The sequence below is a fragment of the Mustelus asterias genome, chromosome 13 (genome assembly GCF_964213995.1).
Source record: "Mustelus asterias chromosome 13, sMusAst1.hap1.1, whole genome shotgun sequence".
In the NCBI taxonomy this organism is placed as follows: Eukaryota; Metazoa; Chordata; class Chondrichthyes; order Carcharhiniformes; family Triakidae; genus Mustelus; species Mustelus asterias.
Genome location: NC_135813.1, coordinates 71,004,438 through 71,029,576, shown reverse-complemented (window position 1 = coordinate 71,029,576; position 25,139 = coordinate 71,004,438). Strand labels below are relative to the sequence as shown.

Sequence of the window (25,139 nt, the reverse complement as noted above, 5' to 3'; positions counted from 1 at the left end):
TAGCCTGGAGTTTGCATTCAGAGATTAATAAAGGGAATATCTTTTTTGTGCAAAAAGTGTTTTTGGGCATGAAACAAAAAGAGAGATGTTTGTCAAAAAATGCATATGTTGTTTGTAATAATATATGACTTGTAATTTTGGAGAGGTTTCTTTTTAAAGAGAGCCTTCCTTCCATTTAGGTGTTCCATTGGGTTGCAGGTCTTCACAGAATGAATTAAGCAGAGAGGCTCATTTCCCATGAATGAGTGGTACACTGCTTTAATCACTTAATTTTTTTTGGATAATGTGAAAGCCTTCTATTAAGCAAATCAACATTTAGGAAGTTAGTGTCCTTGAAAGCTTTCCTTGCACCAACTTAATAGTTTTAGCTACGTGAAGTTTTAGAGCAATGTGTTAGCTGGCTAATGAATGAAATGAATCACGAAAGCACGACTAAACGATCATCAAGTTATTTCTGACAACCAGCCCGACCAGCGAAACTGGGCAGCCATTCACTTAAAAATAATCTTTCACACTAGATTTTGAATCAAGATCAGAATAATGCCATGAGCATTCCCATCCTTTGTTGTGTGTGTTCTGGAAAGGAGTTTGATCAGTCTCAATTTAGTTCCTAGAGATCATGCCTCCATACCAAAATAGGATGACAATGAATCAAACCTACTTAAGTCAGGAGTGTCAAAGTCTCAGGTGATAAATGGGGAAATTCACAATTTTTTTCAGCAGACAAATCAGATTGCTGAAGCAGAATAGAGATATCGTCAGTCTGCATTTAGTAACAACATACCTATTAGGAGTAAGCTTGATACCAATAAAAAGATTCCTCATCATGGACGGCCCAAAAATTAATTCCAGCTTTTCAAACAAAAAACACTAGGTACCATCAAAAGTCTGCTTTTATAAATTACCTGACTTGCGATTTCAAATTTTCCCAAACACAACATTTATCAATGAATTAGTCAGGAACATAAAACAGGAAGCCATTTGACAACACTACAAAAAGGTGTTAAGATTCAGTCTATGGAACTGTACTATGAACACAAGTTTAACATTTCCTTTTATTTTGGGACGAAAAGAAAAAGGAACCCACAACTTACCATTCTGTAAGAACCTTTATTTATGACATTATAAAATTAAGTTGCTGATTAATTGCGCTAACTTGGTATTGATATAATTACCACATTCATAGAACGGAGGAGGAGCGGAGGAGGCTGAGGGGAGACTTAATAGAGGTTTATAAAATGATGAAGGGGATAGATAGAGTGAACGTTCAAAGACTATTTCCTCGGGTGGATGGAGCTATTACAAGGGGGCATAACTATAGGCTTCGTGGTGGGAGATATAGGAAGGATATCAGAGGTAGGTTCTTTACGCAGAGAGTGGTTGGGGTGTGGAATGGACTGCCTGCAGTGATAGCGGAGTCAGACACTTTAGGAACATTTAAGCGGTTATTGGATAGGCACATGGAGCACACCAGGATGATAGGGAGTGGGATAGCTTGATCTTGGTTTCAGATAAAGCTCGGCACAACATCGTGGGCCGAAGGGCCTGTTCTGTGCTGTACTGTTCTATGTTCTAACATAATTCCCACTTGTAAATTTAACGGTAAAATTAAATACCATTCTTCCTATGAGCAAATACCAAGAATGCATTTCAAGAATGCAAGTAAAGGAAATTCAAACATAATCTTCCTCATTTATGCAAAAAAGATAAATTGTGTCATTGCCAAATTGGATCATTAGGGGGAGCTAAGTGTTCAGAATTAAATTGAACAGACCCACTTTTTCACACTGTCAGCCAAAAATCAGATTATGGTTCACACAGGTCACTGCTATTTTTTGCACTTTTTGTTCCACTATAAATATGAGTACAAATTTAAGGAAAAAAAACAAGTAAATTAAATACACCCGAGAAATTCAATTTAAAAACAAGCCAGTTAAAGCCACGCGTCCAACGGGGAATCCCCCCGATTAAGGGCAAGCAGTTTAATGGATGTTTTGAAACATGGCTACAGGATAAAACGAAGTGTAGAAAATAGACACAGAAGTTACATTAAAAGTAGAAGTTAAAAATATCTCAGTAAATCTCTTGACAAGTACATGAATGAAATGGGAAGAGAGGGATATGGTCCCTGGAAGGGTAGGGGGTTTTAGTTAAGTTGGGCAGCATGGTCGGTGCAGGCTTGGAGGGCCAAAGGGCCTGGTCCTGTGCTGTAATTTTCTTTGTTCTTTAAATTTAAACATTATATAGTTTAAAAAAGCCATTCTGTGAACAGCCCCTGCGGCTATTTTCTACAGTGCCAGTCATAGTTCCTAATGCCATATGGCAAAGCAAATAATTCGCATGAATATCCAAAGATATCTGTGGTTTGGAAGAAGCTTTTTTTTTTCAATAAAAATTGTAATAAATACAGTACATAAATTCAAATGCTACGTCAGTTTTGTTGATGGTTAGGTTTGAAATCTGAAACAATTTATCAGGTTACAGAATGGCTTCAAGTTCATATTGGACTTTGAGTGCCACCATTTTAAAAAAATACACTTTTACTCAACCAGTGCTATAAATTGTGCAGTCTCTGCAATGTAACATCTTCAAAACAGTTTGCAAGTTGAATGCTGCAAACCAAACATACACATGGGACTGTAGCATAATTTCAATTAGGGGAGTTTCCGATTAAAATACAGCTAGATACACTTCACAAATGCAACACCAAAGCTGTCATGTTCAAAAAAATTGCAACATTTTGTAGTTATGTTACTGTATGGTTAATGCAAATGTATGAAAAACAGTTTTGTTATGTCCCCACATACCAAAGGAACAGCCAAATGGTGAAAACAAAACCAGAAAGGAAAAACAAAAGAGCAACGGCACTCCCTTTTTCCCCCAGTCAGGACAGAACACCTTTCCGGGCACAAATCAAATAAATCAATATTCAAAATCGTGACCAACCTAAATGTTTCAAACAGTTTAATGCACTTGGTTTAAAGCTGTTCCCAATTTACAAGTTACGCAGATAGGTGAATAAATGCTACGATAGAAACAAGTGGGCATCTGCAGTTATAATGGGTGGGATTTTCCAGCCACGCTCGTCCCAAGAGCGGAAAATCCTGCCCGAGGCCAACAGGCCTTGCATGGTCCTGTCCCGCCGCTACGTGGCGGACAGGAAAATTGCACCAAAAACATCTTCTAGATGCCAATTCTGTAGACAGATAACTTGTGAGCTAACACATTCTTAACATAGTACTTTCAAGTGAGTCCCCAAATTCAACAACCTACTTTCAGATGAAGGCTGTATATAAATTACATCTTCTACTTAAGACTCTGAAATACCATAAACATTAGTTTATCAGAAATAGCTTTCATTTTCTTTTAGCAACCAAGTCAGAATGCAAGGAAACTGAGAAAGTAAAGGAGAAAATGTAGAGGAATAACTTTTGCTGCAATTTATATGTTACAAACACCACAGTCATGACTGGAGAATCGATTCAATCGTAAAATAGGCAGCAGGAATGCAGAATTAAGGCACATTTGTCTTTAAAAATAGGACTAATGGCGACTTGGTTTCTCAGTTTAAACACATTGGCTACCTGTGCAACCAGCTCCAAACCCAAGCTTCCTATAGAGTTCGTTAGTTCTCCCCCGTGCTGCTTCCCTCTCTTTTGGCTGAGATTTTGATCACCAATTCTAATATCACCTTCTGTACTTTGCCATCCATTGGTACAATCATACCAACCATCAAGCATCTTGGGGCATTAAAGAGGTTACATAAATACTCCTGGCACTCGTAACACAGTAAGAAGTTTAACAACACCAGGTTCACATCACTCCTAACACAACCAGGGAGAGATATTCCTGCTCCTGATTATTTAGTAACCTCTGAAGGAAACTATTCCAGTACATGTCCAATGAGCATGGGAGATTAATAATTTGCCAACAATGTCTAGACTTGCATTCAGAATGGTCCTTTAGGCACAGTACCAGAAATGCCAGCAGATAATGGGAGGATTATAGTTTTAAGAGAAGCAGGATGCAGCTTTTCAACTGCTTAATTATTATAGTACACAACAGGTATTTTTTTTTCCAGAAAAACCTTTGCTAAACTGTAGATTATTTGGATATTTCTATGAAATCCAGTAATTTAACAAGCTAGGAATTGGTACCTCATTACTCAACATATTAAGAGTTAGTAGATATAGTTGCATACAAAGAAAAGTATTGGTTGAGTATCAGTACTCCGGCCTGAAGCGGAAAGTTGTGGCCCAAATACAACCACAAACTTGATTCCATCGTCTTCAGCACATAACATAAGTTGGAACATCTTCAGCACAGCCATCTTTCAGGTCATGAAATGTTAAATCAAGGCCACGTCTGTCCTTTCAGGGCAATGTCAAAGAGTCATGGCACTATTTGAAGAGAGGGAGTTTTTCCAAGTGCCCTGGCAAGCATACATTCTACACCCAACAGGTGATATGGTCATTTATTTAATTGCTGTCTGTAGACCTGCTATTTGCAAATTGGATTTCCTCTATTACTACAGTGCTATGCTACCAGCTGTAAAACATTTTGGAACATCGAGTTGAGAAAGGCACTACACCTTTCCTAATATTTTGCTAAATTATTTTCCAAGTGGTCATATTTCACTTGTGAAAACATACTCAGGAGCTGGATTTCTTTATCCTTTCCTAAAGACTCATTCGGAACTGAAAGAAGCTCATGTAGTCTGTGCTAACTCTTTTGACAGCTCAGATTAGTTCCACTCCCCTGCTTTTTTTTAAAAATGCCAAAGCCCTTATATTCAAGTATATATCCAATTCTATTTTGAAAGATACTATTAAATCTGCTTCCACCACCTTTACAGATCATGATTCCAGCTCATGCAGATCAGTTATTAGAAGTCTGAACTGAAAGGTTTGAAAATATGTTTACTAGATTGATTCCAGGGATGAAGGGCTTGTCTTATGAAAAGAGATTGAGCAGTTTAGGCTTATACTCACTGGAGTTTAGAAGAATCAGAGGAGGTCCAATTGAGGTATACAAAATGCTAAAGGGGATAGGCGGGGTAGATGCAGAGCAGATTTTACTTCTTGTTGAACATTCTAGAATGAAATGCCATAGTTTTAGGCTAAGGAGTGGCAAATTTAAGACAGAAATAAGGAGGAATTCCTTCACTCAAAGGGTTGTGAATCTGTGGAATTCTCTATCCCAGAGCACAGTGGACACCAGAACACGAAACAAATTCAAGAGAAAGCTAGGTTTTTAATTAGTGGAGGGATGAAACATTATGGCGACTGGGCAGGAAAGTGGAGATGAGGCCGAGGTAAGAGCAGCCACGATCGCGTTGAATGGCAGAGCAGCCTCAAGGGGCTCAATTCCTATCCTGGCTCCTGGTTCTTATGCTCTTCAATCATAACCATCTCTCTTGCTCTTCCCTCTCCTACCTCCACAAATAGCAACTTGGGATCTCGGAGACATAGAAGGATTGGCTTTTGTTTCTTGTTCCTAGCAATGCTATTCTTTCCCTTCAAATCTTAGGCAGTACAACTTGGAGGGGTGGAACAGGTGTAGCAAGTGTGATTCAGTATGTTACACATCAGGTGACAGTGCAGCAGCTGGGATTTAAAGTAAAAAGGAAAATGGGCTTGCAGAGCACAGGCAAAGACAACAAAAAAAGTACTTACTCTCTATTTGCATAAACCCATTAACTGGTGCTGTAGCTATATATAAATGATGTAATAGGGTCTATGATGCTGGATTGTCAGTCGTTTACCAGAGATGTGTGCTTTTTCATTCATAGTAGTTGTCCTAGGCTCTGGGCAGGGAGTGACAGAGATCAGATAAATGTCCATGGTTTTTTTTCTTTCAGTAAAGACCAATAGTGAAATTGGGGAAAGGGCCTCGTTCAGGCAAGAAGCCCCTGACTGAAGCGCTTGCACTCAACAGTGTTAAGTATATTCTCATATATCCCACTGGAAAGAAAAGTTAGTCTTAGCACACTTCACCAAACAATGCACTTCTAGATTGCTCCTACAGCTGACCTAAATTGCTCTATTTGCATGTTGAGTTATTTAGCAAGTGACAATATCTCAGTTTAAGACAGATGTTCTACCTTTATAACTGATGCATTCAAGCTATCCAATTATGGTTGATGCATTCAAGCTATCCAAACATTATTCTTGCACTATACAAGATCAGAATTATGGCTTTATAACTTGGTTCCTGAAATTTGATATTCTGTATTTGTTGCAAAGAGTTTTTGTCTCGTATGTTTCAAGCAACATTCGGCTTTGTTTAAAATAATAATATTTATATCTGGTCTAAAGAGCGAGTATCATAGACATTATTGCATAATTATGTATAGCTAAAGGATCCAATGAGGGTGTCATATCCCACAACTGTTGCTAATTTCTATAGATGCTGTTGAGTAATTTGCTGCTCAATCACTACAATTTTGATTAAAATATTCTGTGGATAATTCAAGTAGATATAAAATGATAATAAAATCATTTGTTACAAATAAATTGCTTTCATCTTATAGAATTCTGGAAGAATATACTGCCATCCATTTTCACCAACCTTTACCACTTTGTTGGTAAGGATGCTAATCTTGCTCAAGTACATTTTGATTACTGGAATCAATTCTGGTACTTTGCTCAAGTGATTGTTGTTGTTGGGCATCCCAGGGGATTTAGAGACTGCCTTCAGCCAATATCCATGCATGCAAACGCCCCAACAGGGTTAGGAACATTGAGGTCAATTGCAGAACATGAACCACTCACATAGCTGAGGCAACAGTTAGAAAATAAAACTGGGATACTTGCTGCTTTGTACAGTTTAGTGTTGCACAAGGTGGTATTTTGCTAACAATATATTTAGGGGAGCCAACATCTTTTAAGAGACTTTTAGATAAGTACATGGAACTTAGTAAGATAGAGGGTTATAGTAAGCCTAGTAATTGCTAAGGTAGGGACATGTTCGGCACAACTTTGTGGGCTGAAGGGCCTGTTTCTATGTTTCTAACATCAAAAATTCAAACTTTACCTCAGCTGGAATGCCTACCTCAACTGGTGCAAACATTAACTGTCCAACATCGATCATTAACATTTTGGTCCACAAAAAGATACCCAGTAGATTTGAAAATTGATGGTCAGAAGAGTATAACAACTCTTCGTTGCTCCTCCCAAATCCCAGGCCAATTGGTGCTATCAACAGGTAAGGGGGAATGCTCATTGGAAAGCACAGAAAGCCATTACGGATTAAAGATTGTAGACACATCAACACAAATGCTATAATTTTGTCCAAGGAAAGCTTGGGTTGTGGGGAGCCAAGTCTGTTATTTCAAACTGTTTGCAAGAAAGAATCATCTGCTCTCAGCGCCCTGCATATGTTGAAACTTCACACCACATAACCCGAAGATAATTTTCTTCCTCTCCCAAATGTTATAGGTTTTAAGGTGAAAGGATAATGAGCTCACCAATGACTGTGTTTCTATAGCTTAGTATACAATTAAAACTTATTCTAGGTGCGTGTGTGCCAATACAACAAAATCAAGCATTAGGGCAAGACCCATAACAGCAGTAAGTTCAAATAGAGAAAAAGAGGTTATAGATTAAATATGTTCAGGCATTCAAAATAAAATTAGTTATCGGCAAATAGTATCAATATATAAATGGAATAAAAAATTATAAACTGAGTAGGAAAAAATGATAAAATAAATGAAAACACATTTATTAGCGTTCCAGGTAGGGAACTTAAACAATATTAGTCATTAACAGCAACTAATGAAATTGGAATCAGGACTTTCCAGGTAGCCTGATGCTAGACCTCTACAAATGTTTAGCACACATCTACTGGTCCAATTGTTAATGTTAGATTTTATTCATCAGTAAATTATATTACAGACGTTAAAACTAGTCAGAGCAGATCATCATAAAAGTTAGATACATCATAAACCTGCATTAACTTAAGGGAAGTATGCCTTTATGGTCTGCCTAGGCGAGGTGGGTGGCGAGTGGCAACCCACACCGAAAACAGATCATAGAAATCATAGAAACCCTACAGTGTAGAAAGAGGCCATTTGGCCCATCGAGTCTACACCGACCACAATCCCACCCAGGCCCTACCCCCATATCCCTACATATTTACCCACTAATCCCTCTAACCTACCCATCTCAAGACACTAAGGGGCAATTTTTTAGCACGGCCAATCAACCTAACCCGCACATCTTTGGACTGTGGGAGGAAACCGGAGCACCCGGAGGAAACCCACGCAGACACGAGGAGAATGTGCAAACTCCACACAAACAGTGACCCAAGCCGGGAATCGAACCCAGGTCCCTGGAGCTGTGAAGCAGCGGTGCTAACCACTGTGCTACCGTGCCGCCGATGATCAGAAAAGTTAGATATATCATAAATCTGCAGTAACAACTTGTGGGAAACATACCCATTATGGTCTGCTCAGGTGAGGTGGGTGGTGTGAGTGGCAATCCACAACTTAAGGTGTCTTTCACACTTCCTGGTCCTTGTGTTGGATTTGTATGGCCTCCTGCGTTAGCAGCATTTGAAATTACAGGGATATCCCCCTGAGGAATCAACACGAAAGCTGACGGGTATACCATTCTTACTCCACCTACAGAAATACAAACAAATAAATGTTTTCAAAACCTGTGGAAGCACTAGAACGAATCAGGAGGAGATCACAACATAACAGTTGAAAATATAGAGTTCGATTTTTTTTTTTAAAAAGGTCTTTCTCTTCTTTCCTAAAGGTACGATATTTTCAGTTCTCAAAAGAAATCACCCATATCAAATCAAGTAATAGGTTAGAGTCAGAGTTTTACAGCACAAAAAGAGGCCCTTCGGTCCATCCTGTCTGCACCTATTTTCCAGCACTTGCCCCATAGCCTTGTATGCTACGGCATTTCAAGTGCTCATCTAAATACTTCTCGAGCGTTGAGTGTTTGCACCTCTACCACACTTTCAGGCAGAGTGTTCCCACCACTGTTCGTTTGAAAAAGTTTTTCCTCACACTCCTGCCCTTAAATTTGTGCCCCCAGTTTACTGACTCCTCTCTGCTAAGGAAAAAGTTCCTTCCTATCCACCCCGTCTTTGTCTCTCAATTTTATACACCTCAATCAGGTCCCGCCCCTCAACCTTCTCTGCTCGAAAGAAAACAACCCAGCCTATCCAGTGCCTCTTGATAGCTGAAACGCTCCAGTCCAGGCAACATCCTGGTGAATCTCCTCTACACTTTCTCAAGTACAATCACTTCCTTCCTATAGTGTGGCAATCAGAACTGCACAGAGTGCTCCAGCATTTTATACAACTATACATATAGTTAATTATTTCAAATTATAAACAATTACCCAAATAAGAATTCAATAAATATTTGATTTACCTGTGACATTCCTATTTAACATGTATGAAGTATTTCCAAAGATTGGGTATTACAGCTGAACAGTATTGCACATTATAAAATACCAGTGAGAACAATTGATAATTTTTCCATCCCAAGTCACAAAAACAGCAAAATGCACTGTATTAGAGGTCACATTGCCTTCACAAATCTGATTTCAAGCACACCTTCCATACATCATGCTTAAAAGTAGTGAAAACTACTAACACAAGCAGAAGCTGTTTGTGACTACAGAAGTAATGAAGATTACAGCTGATCAAACAGATTAATCATTTTAACCTAACGACTGATCAAATACAGAACAATACTCAAAAATTTATCTTCATCTGTAAATTTAATCACCACTTACTAATGAATCTATTTGGTTTCCCAACATTCATAAGCAAACACAAGATTTGTGCAAACACTGCAAAACAAAATCATGTTACTCAGTTACCTAATTTTATCTTAAAAGTTAACTAACCTACTGGACAATCAGAACAAATCATATAATTGTATATTTGTTTTAAGACAAAAAAATTCTCAAACATGAATGGAAAATGTGAACCAAATCATGGAAATTAAGAGAGCTTTGCCAACGAATTTATTACTTAGGCCTCATGATCTGAAAAGCAAGGCAAATCCATGCAAAGTAATTTTGCTGTTCCATCAGAAAGAATACATATATTGCTAAAACTATTTCACACCGTCTTGTGTGTGTTGTTTTGTTCAATAAAAATATCCTTTTAGAGTTGAACAGCTCATAATACTGACATTGTTCAGAAATTTCATCCCAAATTTCAGTTAGAATCTTATTTGTTAAAAAGAATGCTTAATTTAGTTACTTAAATTTAAAGGGTAAAAATAGAACCACATACTTAAATGGAAATTGCAAACAAGACGACGACATCGGTAATCAATAATCAAAAATGTATTAGTTTGTATTAAAGGGATGCATGGACCAGTTTTCCGCAAAAGGCATGCAGGCATGATTTTCTTTTGTATATAAAAATATGCTGATAAGCCTAAAATGGTTGAAGGTCAATGATGCCTCTAACTTAAAACAGCACTCAAATAAATGACAATATAGTAACACAATCTCTTGACGATACATATGGTTAGTTATCTTGGAACATCACTGCTTTAGAAACACTACTCCACACTCACCTACAATAACCTCAACAGCTACAGGGAAGTCATCATCACAATCCATCTCTTCTTCTTCCTTTGTTTCTTTCTTCTTCAATACCATTGGATAGAAGTATTGCCACTCTTCAATCAATTTCCTTGTAGCTGGATCAGACATCTTGTACGTCTGGCCCGTAAGCGTGCCATTCAGTCCAAATGGACTAATGATGACTGCAAAAAAAGATTATATTTTGAATTTTCTTTCAGACGTACAATAATTGTTTTGTTGTTAATGCCGACCATAGCAAATAATTTAAGAATCAGGAACCAGTGCTAAAAATGGGCCAAAAGGCTGGAGCTTTCAGACAGATGTAGATTTTTAAATCTCAAATAAAATTGACAGGGATAGAACTTGGATATGCAATTATGGACATGAAAGTCATTTCAAAAATAGAACAACCCAATTTTCAAAACAAGCAACTGGTTTCTGCAGTTACCCGTATTAAATCTGGATTTAGTGCCAACAAGTACATTAGTGTTTCCAGCACACCACAGATGTAATATTCCATTGCACCAATTATCATCTACCCTTCAAAATAAACGCTAGAAACTCATATCTTTGTCGCATTTGGTCTCAGGCCAACTAAGACGGTTCATAACCTTGGCTACCTAACCGGCCCCAAACAAGCTTCCAAGATCACATTTGCTCCATTACAAAGGCCAGCTATTACGACTTCAGCAATTTTTCTGAAGCATTCATCCAATCTTGTGCCACCTCAGTCGTCTCCTGGCCAGCCTTCCATTTGTCTACGCCAATATCAAAAAGTATTCCCTGCACTCTATCGTGCAATATTGGTTCCGGATTCCTCAACACTTCAAGTTAACCTATTGTGAACATTCCCTCAGCTTGAAGCTCTAAAATTCCTTCCTTAAACATCACCTGCTCATTCTTTGTGCCCTCCTCAAAACCCATGAGTACAAAATGTTTTTGGCCACCCTTCCTTTCATCTCCTTTGGCTTGGTTTCTACTTTAGACCAAGACTCTGACATACTTAGGAATATCTAAATTAAGTGCAACCTAACTTTAGTGCAGCTTTAAGTTTAAGGGGGGGGGGGGAAATAAACATGCACCTATTGAGCAAGGTTTCTGACATTTGCAAAATATTAAACTAGCAACTGTTGAATTTATCAGTTCAAGTTTCTATATGAATCTAGAAAAATGAACATTGGATGACAAAGCAGAAGTTTTAATAAAATACTGTTATCAATAAACAGTACTTCAGATTGCAGGATTTTACTTATAGAAAAATACTTCAGTAATTAACCTTGAAAAGGTGTGGCTGACAAGAGTGCCATGTTGATGTGCTCTTCATTGACAAGGTACACAGGCTGGTGCTGGGCAATTTCAACACTTGTGCAGACATTGCTCTCTCCATGCAGAAAGAAGGTGAAGGAACAGGAAAGGTGCTCACTGTGAAAGATCAGAAAAACGTTGATTAAATGACTTGCCACAGTCTAAAAAATTTATCTCAGTTTTAAATGACCTGCCCTACAACACATGGTAATGGCAAAACATAAAGCAATAGTAAATAGAGAAAGAAACACTGCACATCTATGAAACATGGTAGTTCCCAAGCTAACACCTTGAGGGGGAGGGAAACATGCGAAATGTGGCATAAAATGTGCACAATTCCTGAGAACGATAAATGAGTTGGGTATAAAGCACAATTGGTACGAATATTGTCTATGATCCGTGAAAGTGGAATGAGTAATGGGCAAAAATCCAGATTCTGTTTCAGGTTTTCTTATTTAGTTGCAATTGGCCTTAATGTAAATACACAATGGGAGGAAAATCTAAAAATTGTTTGCCATTAGTGGAGTGGGATTTTCATTTGTGAACATTCCTAAAATAATCTTTTGCTCACTAAAAATTGTTCCTTCAGTTGTGACCAAAAAAGAATTTAAAGCCGACAAATAAGCACTGCACCCTTTGGGCTAAGGAAGTAATCAACAGGATTGAAAAAAAACTGGAGATCAAAATTGACAATCACAAAAGATCTGTGACAAATCTTCTCTTTTCCATGTAGTACTTTATTTATTAATTGCAATAACATGTCTTCAAAAATGGCAAATTCAAAAGCGAAGTTCATATAATTTACATTCCGAATACAAATCATGAATCTGACCAGTAATGTTACGACTGAGGCTGAAAGCAGCCCACAGCAACGTCCAACCGAAATTACTGTTTTTGCAAGATATATGATGGACATGTACATTAATTTCACTTATGCACTGATGCTACATCACATTGTGATTTAGTTTATGATTGAGACATGTTTCATTCTGATATATCATGATGTGTAATATTTCTAACAAGTTCAATTTTAAACTGAGAAGTTTCAATTTTTTGCAGCACAGATGCACACCTGCTTCAGACAGATCAATTCAATGTCTGAAGTTTTGCAAACAGATTCATCTTCATGTTTGGCTTTATTTAAGAAGATATATTGGGCCAGATAAAAGTAAACATATAGCAACAACTACAAGACCTCTGATGAACAGTTTAAATTATGATTTAATTACTCAATTCCTGTGCAAGAACACCTCCACAGAAAACAAACAGCAGGAGGCCGGTCGGCACATCAAGTCTGCACCGACTCTCCGAAAGAGCATTTTACCCAGGCCCAACCCCCTATCCTCATAACCCCGTGGATTTATCATGGCTGATCCACATAACCTGCATATCTTTGGACACGAAGGGGCAATTTAACATGGTCAATTCACCCAACCTGTACATCTTTGGACTGGAATCAAATTTCTTCCAGGGCTGTGCAGGAAATCAGCTGCAGCATTAACTGCAACATGCAAAGAAAGCTAGCATATCATTCTGGGATTATTTCTAAATCTGCGCACAAATTTACTTGTTAAATTATGACTTTCAAGAGAACAGAAACTTAAACTTGAGTGCCAAGTTAAGCATGGTACAGTGCTAAATGGAGCCCCATAGCTGATTCTGGCACTCAACTAAGTTTTACCATCTAAAACAGCAGAATTCAGACGTCTTTTTAAATCTTCAAAATTACTTTACAGCTGTGCCTGGATTTGTAAAGCTCCTGTTTATCAAATCTGGCAAAATACCAAACCCCACAATTACACAAAACAGATGCCAATTTGTCGAAGTGACAGATTTACTACAGTCCTCTTGAGTTTGGGATTCAATGTCTTGTCTGTTGTAAGTGACTGCCCTCTATGCCCATGCCAACAGGGCTGAAAATAACATATTTAGACTTTGGTGAATAATAAAACTAAATTGCAAGTACCCAAAACAAATTCTAAACTTGTGCAATGTTGCTTCAGAACCGTACTGCAAGACTGCAAAGTTGCATTGTATCAGGTGATGACTTTGCAGCCAAAATAGTCAACATAATTTTTGCCTGTGCATCTTGATGGATCAAGAGAAAGATTGGCATGATATTTAAGGAATTTCTCTGGAAGCAAGTCAACAAGGGTGAAAAAATAACAAATTTCCCTAATTTCATGCCAATTTCTAGCCCAGTCCCTGCCATTTTGTAAATGATCAAAGTAAACAACCCTGTATTAACTGTTTATGCCACATCAATCCAAAATTCTTGAGTTATTCATGAAAGTGGACTGAAACAACATTAAAAAAAAGAGACCATTTAGATACAGTACTTACTTAAAAATACTTACAGTATTTGTATTTCTACAATGCATCAGACATTTCAATTTTAAAGTAACATTATCAAAAAGACCTCAAAGGGTGAATTGTATTCACATTGTATTGTTACAGCAGTGCAAGATTTCTTCATGGAACTAAAGTTGCCGTTTGGCAGTACAGAACTTGAGCATTCCTGGGAAAAGATGTATGCTATCAAAGCTTTTCATTTTGCACTGATCGGGACAGCGCGCAAGAATTTTACAATAGTAATGGGAGAATGTATACTGCATGAGAAGAGGTTGCTGATTGGTTGGCAAGTAAACTCTGATTGGCAGAGGCATCGTACTTTCTTCTCATGCAGTATACATTGTTGTCCCCCCCTTTACTGTTGGAAAATCCTTGCAAGCTATCCTGACGAGTGCAAGGCAAAGCGCTTTGATAGCATGTCTCTTTTTTCAGCAATACGCAACTGAAGTTGTCTGCCTTTCAGAGTCAATAATCACAACTCTGGATCAATACAAATACATAGCTACACAATCCTGAATCCAAAATCTAATTCAAAACAATTAAGCAAATCCAAATTGTTGTTACTTTATATCTGGACCAATTTCTAGTGTCCTGCACATTAGCAAAATTGTTTTATCGCATTACTTCATAAGGTCAGTATGCTTTCTCCTTTTAGCACTACAGTACTCATGATTCATCTTCGATCAGTCTCTAACTACATCAGAAAGTAAGCACTTTGTAACACTTTCATGAATCTTGTGGTGCAATGTTCTAACTCCTTCTAAACATAAGCCTATATTTAATTTTCAAAAACAAAATGGTCTTTTTATGATGGAAATGGTCTAATTTGTACATTTATTCCAATAATTTCACTAAGTAGCCTTCTTTACCCTTCTGGACCAACTTTACATAATTTTCAAAGGGTGGTACTTTAAGATATTTCGTCATGGTCTGCATAAAAACTAATGGGGGCCTATTAGCTCAGTTGGCTGGACAGTTGGTTCGTGATGCAGAGCGACACCAACAACAATTCCCATGAAGGCCAGCCTTCTCAACTTGGCTTCTCGCTTGAGGTGTGATGATCCTCGGGTTAAATCGCCACCAGTCAGCTGCTCTCCTCAAAGGGGAGAGCAGCCAAAGATCATCTGGGTCTTTGGTGACATTATCGTACCTTTTGCATAAAAACTGTACGATGGTCTCTCTGCTAGTTGACAAAGGGATCATCTAGACTCGAAATGTTGGCTCTATTCTCTCCCCATGGATGCTGTCAGATCGGTTGAGATTTACCAGCATTTTTTGTTTTTGTACACTTCTGAGAGACCTTTCTTTGGTTCTTTATTTCACTCAGTAGAATTCCTTTTGTCTTGCACCATCGTCCTTTGGCATTTAATCTCTTCTGTCCTTTCCCCTTTTGTTCTTTCCCTTCCTCTGTACTTGCTTAAAACCTGGTAACATGCCTAACTTTTTCCAGTTGTGCTGAAAAGTTACTGACCTGAAACATCAAATCAGTTTCTCTCTCCACAGTACTGCATAATCTACTGAGTATATCCAGTATTTCCTGTTCTATTCCATCATAGCAACAATTGCTGCACTTGAGCGAATACTCCTACAGTTTAGATTTCTAACTACATTTTCAGTTTCACCTTATTGTATTGAGTTTCAATTAATCGCTCTGGATTTTCTCATTTCACTTGGCAACAGTCGTCATCAGAAATATAGAGTTTGATCCTAGAAAATGGTCCCAAAGAGAATACTAATATTCAGCCCCAATATTATTTACCTTTGATGGGCCAAATTGTCTCCTTATGTGTTATATTGAATATGACTCTTCAATTTTTAAATCTGCACTAAACATACTGAGAATACAAAAGATCAAAATATTGAAATCATAACTGGAGAAATCAATAATTTTATCTTTTTCATGGGGGAAGCGACAACTTTAAAACCATGCATAAACAGAATCTAATGCACTTTTAAACAAAACACAAGTCTAATAAACAGTCCAGTCTCCGAACTCCAAGACTGACTGGTATTTGCATTAAAGCCCAAAATGCCTTCTATAACAAAGAAGAGCAGTAACACTGAGTGAACATGAGTTTAGTATGCATCCTGGGAGAAGCTTTTCAAAAGGCTCATTATCAATTATGAAACTTGGTTCATGCACACAAGTGTTGATAAAATGAAACCAGTAGAGGCATATAGATTTCACATGAAGCCATTTTGCTTCTTTTAAATTACAGATTTTTTTAAAACTCAAACGAATCCAGCAAATGCCAAAAATACACCCAATTTAAGATTTATTTGATCTCTTAAAAATCTACTTGATGTGGAATTAACAAGCATTCACATTTGGATTTATAAAAACTTGAAATTGATATAATTCAATTTTATTTTCTTCACAACCTGGCCATATCAATACCACCAGGCTTAGGTTCCATTTTGCTGATATTATGCCAAAGGAAAAGGGAAGATATCGGATATGAACGTTGGCTGCATCAATTCTCAAAGCAAAACCCTCAAATCCATTCATGACTGGCTTGAAATTAACTTTCATCTGTTTGGGTTTGAAGTAGATGAAATTAACAACCACTGGATTACGCATCTGTCTAAAGAAAACAAGTCAGAGGCATTTTGGGTGCAGCAACGGAAAAAAAACAAAACAGTAAACCAGTGAAATGCGGGAAGATATTAAATTTACCACACTTCATGTCACCAGTTACTTATTTCCTGTCCACAGTGTGCATTTCAACATTAACTGTCCATTACGTATTTGCAGCATGCTGATGGTATCACTCCTAAACTAGCCTTTCAAGTTGTATTGCAAATAAATCATGCTGCTTTTCAAATGTGTAAAAAGTTCGGATGATGTTTCCAGAATGCAGTTCAGTCACAATTTAAAACAGTACTGTTTACGATCACTTCCAATTAAATCAACTAATTCCAGTGAGCAAATTATTTAGTTGCTCATTTCATACTTCTTGCCTTGACATATTTACTTATTAGTCTTGAAGAACCATAAGAATTACAACTCATCAAACCAATATTGGTGCTGTTCTCTTTAAGCTACTCTCCTTATACTCCTAGATTTTTTCTTTTTCAGATAATGATCAAATCCCTTTTAAATGATGTGTTTCATCAAAGGTCATTTGCAGGGTAAAGCAGTCTACGCTCTTAAGAATCCTGGCTGATAAACATTTCTCAAATTTCCCCATAATTCTGAATGCTCATTCTGTTTATGTCGATTTATAACCAATCACAAACTTTTGCAAAAAATTCTTCCACTAACTCTCTGTGCCAACATATAACAAACAGAATTTAATTATCTTTTACTTATGTTATTAGCATCATAGTACCATCTTGAGTCATAACTTGCTGTTTCTCCACTTAAGATTTTTTTCCACTTGGAATGTTTATTTTCATTGTTCCTTCCCCAAAATGTTATTTCACATCTACCATCTATCAGCCCAGTTAATTAAACTGTGTCCCCTCTAATTTTCCTAAGTTTGTAACACCCCTTAAATTGATATAAGCAACCTTGTATATAATTACACTTCTGCCCTTGTCCACAATGGAAACAACAGGTCAGAGATCCCAGAGGCACACAATTATCCACATACCAGTACACAAAACATCTTTAACTATGTTAAGCTTTCTGCCCCAAGTCATTTTCTACCCATTCTGCAATATTGCTTTCAGTAGCATGTCTAACTTTCTGCAAAAAGCCTCATGCTTTGGAAATATTTTCTCAAATATCCATACACACGACATCCACCACATTTTCATCATTCAACGTCCTTGTATAAAACAAATATATTATTCTATGACCTTGGATCTAAGTTTTCACTAATTGGTCCCCAACCAATTTCAGACTGACTGACCTCAATCTTTCTGGTTTAATCATGGAAATGTTTTTACAATTCTCCAGTTGTTTAGCAAAATTCAGATATTCAAAACATTTTTTAAATGTCTCAATCGACCATTCCTGCCCAAATTCCCTTGGTGTTCTAAGATGCAGACAGCTCACTTGATGACTTTTTGACTTCAGTTCCCATCAACTTTAACAGCTTAAAGACTTTGTTCATTGTTCTCTGCTAAACTTATCTGCTGCTCATTATGGAGGCTGAACACAATTCCCAGATCTCTTCCCCCCCCCCCCCCCCGCAACAACCAACTGCTTCCTGAAACCTCTCTCCCCTGCCTCCTCCACAAACTTCTCCAAAAACTGCAAAAATCTAATAAATTTGTCAGCAATATAATCAGATTATTCATTCAGCTGTCTGTTTACTTACCCACCAATCCAAATTTCCCGGGCCCAAAATTTGCATTATTCTCCTGCTCGTCCCATTCCTATAAACCCTCCCAAACAAATTTCCTCAGGACTAACCTCCCTCTCCCTCAACTCCATTCCCAATAAACTACTCATCTCTTCCAGGCCTCTATAGTAAATGATTCCTGCTCAGATGCAATCCCCAATCCTTTTAAAACCACCATCAGCAATCGTTCCTCGATAAATGGCACCCTCAAGCCTTCTGTCTTTGCAAACTACCACCTATTTCCAACTTCCTCCCATTCGGTCCTCCTTGAATCTGTTATCCCCTCCCAGATCCATGACCAACTTTCCAGCATTTCCTTGATTGAAAATCTCCAATCAGGTTTCCACCATCCCAGACCACAAATATTCCCATTCAACATCATGAAAATTCTTTAGGATTGAGGGACAGCAAATCACCTGTCCCTGAGCCAAATGCAGCCTTGGGCACCATTAGCCACATCATACTCCTCCAACACTTGCCCTCGTTAGCTCAGTTCAGTGGGACCACCAGGACTTGGCTCTACGCTCATCTACCAATTCTAGCCAGAGTATTTCAGCCAATGTCTTCTGTTCCTATAACCTTAATATTTTATTCAGTCCAGAGCTGAGACTTTGACTTCATTACTCTCTTCCAATAAAAATTACAGAACTCAAAACATTGACTAGCTCCATCCCTTCCTGCACACTTCAGGTGCTGAAACACTCAATTAATCCTTTGTCACCTCCATGCTTGGCAACATCAACGTTTCCATGATGGTCTCCGATGTTCTGCCTTTCATAAATCTCAATTAATTAAAAATTCCACTGCTTGAATGCTGCCTCAAGTCCCGTTTCCCATCACCTCTGTGCTCGCTGGCCAACAGTTACTGCCAGTATAGCAATAGAATTTTAAATTCTCATCAGTGTTTAAATCCTTTCATGGCTTTCCCCTTCCTCATCTCTAACCTTTTATTTTTTTGTCTGTCTTCATTTTTCTTCCCCCCCCCCCCAACACTTTCCCCTTACCTTTTCCCCCCCCTTTTCTAAATTTTACCTCTGTCCCATCCATTCCCCTCCACCCTCCAAACATCTTTATCTGTCACAGCTTACCCTCTCTTTTAGCTTCTCTGCCGTTTGGCCATTCATAAGAACATAAGAAATAGCAGCAGGAGTAGGCCATCTAGCCCCTCGAGCCTGCCCCGCCATTCAATAAGATCATGGCTGATCTGGAGTGGATCAGTTCCACTTACCCACCTGATCCCTATAACCCCTAATTCCCTTACCAATCAGGAATCCATTTATCCGTGATTTAAACATATTCAACGAGGCAGCCTCCACCACTTCAGTGGGCAGAGAATTCCAGAGATTCACCACCCTCTGAGAGAAGTTCCTCCTCAACTCTGTTCTAAACCGACCCCCCTTTATTTTGAGGCTGTGCCCTCTAGTTCTAGTTTCCTTTCTAAGTGGAAAGAATCTCTCCACCTCTACCCTAGCCAGCCCCTTCATTATCTTATAGGTCTCTATAAGATCCCCCCTCAGCCTTCTAAATTCCAACGAATACAAACCCAATCTGCTCAGTCTCTCCTCATAATCAACACCCCTCATCTCTGGCATCAACCTGGTGAACCTTCTCTGCACTCCCTCCAAGGCCAATATATCCTTCCGCAAATAAGGAGACCAATACTGCACACAGTATTCCAGCTGCGGCCTCACCAATGCCCTGTACAGATGCAGCAAGACATCTCTGCTTTTATATTCTATCCCCCTATAGGCCAACATCTCATTTGCCTTCTTGATCACCTGTTGCACCTGCAGACTGGGTTTTTGCGTCTCATACACAAGGACCCCCAGGTCCCTTTGCATAGCAGCATGTTGTAGTTTCTTTCCATTTAGATAATAATCCAATTTGCTATTATTTCTTCCAAAGTGAATAACCTCGCATTTGTCAACGTTATACTCCATCTGCCAGATCCTCGCCCACTCACTCAGCCTGTCCAAATCTCTCTGCAGACCTTCTACGCCCTCCACACGATTCACTTTTCCACTTATCTTTGTGTCGTCTGCAAACTTTGTTACCCGACACTCAGTCCCCTCCTCCAGATCGTCTATATAAATGGTAAATAGTTGAGGCCCCAGTACCAATTCCTGCGGCACGCCACTAGTTACCATCTGCCAACCAGAAAAGCACCCATTTATTCCGACTCTCTGCTTCCTGTCGGATAGCCAATCCCCAATCCACGCTAACACCCTACCCCCAACTCTGTGATACCCAATCTTCTTCAGCAACCTTTTGGCAGGCACCCTTTATTCTCTCTGTGAACAGCCATTCGCAGTCTTTTTGCCTGGTTTCTATGGCTATGACTCATGTTTCATTCCCTCACCCTGCGGTATAAATATCTCCCACTTTCTATGCCTTTTAGCTTTGACAAAACATCAGCTCTTTTCTCTCCTCACAGTTGCTGTCAGATCTGCTGAGATTTTCCAGCATTTTCTCTTTTGGTTTCAGATTCCAGCATCTGCAGTAATTTGTTTTTATCCATCTTTAACTTTGTCTGTCTGTCTTCCGTAGGAAGATCTACTCATCCATCATTCCTGCTTTTCCTACATTGGTTGCAAGTCCCATCTGGTAGCAAATTTATAATTGCCATCCTAGTGTTTAAATCTTTCAAAGACCTTAACCCCTCACTATCTACAATCTCTAACTGCTCCTGATAACAATATTTTGACTCTTCTCTAACTTCACCAATGGTGGCCATTCTTTCAACTTCCTAGGTACCTTTGTAATACATCCAGCCCTTCATCTTTTTTTCAATCAAGCATTTGGCACTTTTCAGCCTAATCCTAACCTTTTTTCCTTTGTGCCTGTCTGAAGAATCTTAGCACCTTTTATCCTCTGCTAAAGGTGTTATGAACACACAGGTTGTTTTCACTGTCGATCACAATTAACTGCAAACTGTTCCAGTGCATATGTTGAGTGGCTAACTAATGCACATAAATTGTGTATTTAGCATTCTATTGCAGGAAAGATTAAGTGAATCAATCACAATAGAATTCAATTCTAGAGTGATATTGTACTTCTGAAAATCATGCAACTTGGCTCTAAGTTTACTCTACTCTCCTAAGAATAACTATGGTCAGCAATAAAAAATCTTCAACACTCTCCATCCACGTTCATGAATTCAATCTCCAGATAACATTCCTGGGTGCCGATCATCTATTTATGATATCATTTCAAATATTATTCAGGTATGAGGGGCTGAAACCAAAAAGGTCTGAAATTTTTGTATGCCAAAGAATCATGTAATGATACTGCTTATTGAATTCAATTGGTTCTAGGCCACTTTGAGTGGAAGAAATTATTAGACTTCAATTAGTTTCCCCTTTGCTTACCTTCTATCACCATCAAGAATCACCATCAAAAATCACCAAAGGGACCTCAGCATTTTAACACATGGGCACATCATCATGCATAACACACAGCATTTTACAAATGACTTTCCACTTATTCTCTTCCTTTATGATGAGGTATGAACCCAACTGAAGTATCAGCTATATTCGAATGAGGAGAGCGGGATGAGCTTCCTTCGCTCAACAGCCAACACAAGCAGACACTCATGGTTTACTGCATGATTTGGGGGCATCGAATACTGTCATTGCTGGGATTCATTAGCAGCCAATAGCGGGGGCAATGGGCAGGATCAGACACAAGCAGAGAGGAAAAAAAACGTTTATGTACTCAGTGATGTACATAAAAAGTGAAGCAACAGACTGTTGAGAGGAGGCAGCAGACATCGGAAAAGCTTTTTAAATGGTTCAATTCCCATAATTAAAAAGTCTGAAATCTGGCATTTGACAGCAATTTCTCATCCCTGATAATTATCCCACTGAAATGGTCACTGGAGTGATGTGCAAACAACATATGTAAGCGAAGACTGTTACTCAACCAAGTACTCATATCAGGTCCAATTTGACTATCACCCCTATTGCTCACTGACTTGTATCAGTTCCAGGTCAAGCAGTTTAGATTTAAAAATTCTCGTTTTTTTTTTCAAATCCCGCCATGGCCTGGTCCCTTCTCATCTCTATAATTTTGCACAGCCCCACAACTATTCAAGATATCTGTTTGTCTAATTCTGAACAAGCATCTCTCATTTTCATTGCTCCACCATTACTGGCCATATGTTCAGATGTTTAGATCTTACACTCTGGAATTCCATCCCTATGTCTCCACTGTACTTGTCTCCTTTAAAACACACCTGAAAACGTCCTGTATTAATCTGATAAAAAAAACTAACAGATTCTATATGATGATTTTCACAGTTTATTAACTTAACAAGGCATGCTAAGCAAGCAGACGAACGTTAAACCTCTGGGAGTTCACTCCTGAAAGAGTATGTCTCAGATACCTGCAGTGGCTGGTGTATCAACACTTGATGAAAATAGCTCTCCAGTTCATGCACAATGAGAGATGAGATATTGTCAGAACATTGCACAGCAACCTCACGTGTGGTGCTATACACAATCAGTCCTCTGCACCAAAGTGACATGTGCCTGGCAAATTATTTAGAGATGAGGAAACTCCTTAAGTGGCCATCGGTAGCAGAATTCGACAATAGTGCAACCATTGCAAAAGAAGTCAAGGGCTAATGTGACTAGCAGGAAATGCCACATCTTAGTATAATACTGAAAGGTCCATTCAGCCCAAGTTTTCTCTCCCATGTCATTCTGGTTAACGTCAAATTGTTTCAAAGATGTTCATGTCTTCTGACTACTAATTTGTCTGACAAATTATTTCAAATGCTTATCAACATGAGCGATAAATACTTTTTAACTACTGGTCTACCACTTGATATACAATTTCCATCTCGCTGCATCTATCTTTATTCCTGTTAATGTATCAGAGCCTTCAAAGGGATTCTTTTTAGCCATCTCTTATCCACTGTCCAAATATCAAACTTAATTAATCTAACCTCGTGGTTCACTTTTTGGCAATTGGAATCAATAGTAATGAGGGTGATTTTGGGACTTGAGTTTCAAGCTACAACAAGCAAGGTTGCCACCCACCAGGAATTCCCTAGAATCTCTTGGTTTTGAAAAGTTAAATCCCCCAGACACTGCCAAACAACCAAGGAGAAAAACATTAAGACAGAAAAAAAGGTGTTTATTTAATTTTCTTTGGACACTATCGTTTATCAGTGACAATAATAATTTGACTGAAATGCTGTTCATCCCTTGGGAAGCAAGAGATCATGTGGTAAAATCTCCAGAAATAGATCCAGAGTTGGCTTACACACACCAGCGATCCCCTGTATAGGATGTTGTGCTGGAGGTGATCTCCAAATACTGCACATTACTACTCAAAGCCCACAAAGTCTGGGGATTTGCCGCCCAAATGTGATAAACAATGAACATAATTTTTTTGATACCGACCACAAGACCTGTGCCTTTAAAATGTTACAAGCGTTTCAAATTATTACATATAGACATCTCAGCTAAAAAGGTTACCAGGACTTTTCAACTGCATGCGGCAAGGTACACCAATTTAACACAATCATGATCTTGCTAATCATAGAATAATTGAAATTTTCCACATTTCATTTCCCAAAGCTCTTTAACTACATTATATTTTGCACCAGGTTTCTGAGATGTATGCTACTTATTTTGATCAATTTAAATTAACATGAAACCAAACACCATGAATACATCGCTTACCCAGTCTCCTTTTTTATACTCTACCCTATTTTGTCTCGAGAGAAAAGGCCAAACTGAAAAGAAATTATAGAAACCTGCAACATTTTACTGTGATGGAGTCACATAGAAATAAAGCAGACAAACCTTAGAACTCAAAATAAAAACAGATGCTATTCAAGTATATAACTGTAACTAAAATGCCATAGTGATAAATCAGAATGGCTATTAAGAATCTATGGCATACACAGATGACACGATTCCTTAAGCTGGAATTGATTCAAGGAAGAAACTGGATGCAGGCGACATATATTGTAAATAAGTCCTATAATCTTGCAGCTCAAATGCAAGAAATAAAATAAATAATAACCGATGTAGCAAAAACTGTAGTAACTTGTAGAGATATTGTTTGATATAATTATTTATATATGCCACACTCTGACAGCCACTGAGTTGGATATTAATCACATTATCTTAATGCTTGCCTTGTGCAAACTGACACCAGTGTTATAAAAACTAGAGGCTTGCAAACAATAAGTTATGCTTACAAACTATGCCAAGTGCAGAGGTAGCCGATGTTTATTAGCAACTGACAATTTTGCCTCAACAGTTATTTTTGACATTCAGACAAACAACAATATTTTAAAGGCAGCCACAATTAAATAAAAGACAAAATCACTGTAAAAGTTACAGTGGACACAGAACTACTATCTGGTGTCATCATAGTTTCATCATGGTTCCACTGAGTGTGTGAATACTGGCAGTTCAAGCTATTCAATAAAAGCAGGTTGTATCAGGAACAACAAAAAGACAGAGCCTCATTTATGGAAAATTACACAGGCAAAATCAAAGCAGAATAAAGCCATAAAGCCTTGATCCACTTAGAGCAATAATATGGTACCGGAATCAAGATACTGAATAATAAAATGCATTGCCTCCTAGCTGTTGAAAAGCGACAA

The 25,139-nt window shown here is 38.3% G+C and overlaps 1 protein-coding gene across 2 annotated transcripts in view; it reads right to left on the bottom strand.

Moving 5' to 3' along the window:
• Nucleotides 1–25,139, bottom strand: part of LOC144502744 (mediator of RNA polymerase II transcription subunit 13-like) — a 239,691-nt gene that overhangs the window by 64,150 nt on the left and 150,402 nt on the right. For both annotated transcript variants that reach the window (XM_078227003.1, XM_078227004.1), the window contains 3 exons: nucleotides 11,842–11,987; nucleotides 10,556–10,747; nucleotides 8,438–8,623 (listed from right to left, as the gene is read on the bottom strand). In XM_078227003.1, coding sequence (XP_078083129.1) covers nucleotides 8,438–8,623; nucleotides 10,556–10,747; nucleotides 11,842–11,987 — 524 coding nt within the window. The remainder of the gene's footprint in view (nucleotides 1–8,437; nucleotides 8,624–10,555; nucleotides 10,748–11,841; nucleotides 11,988–25,139) is intronic.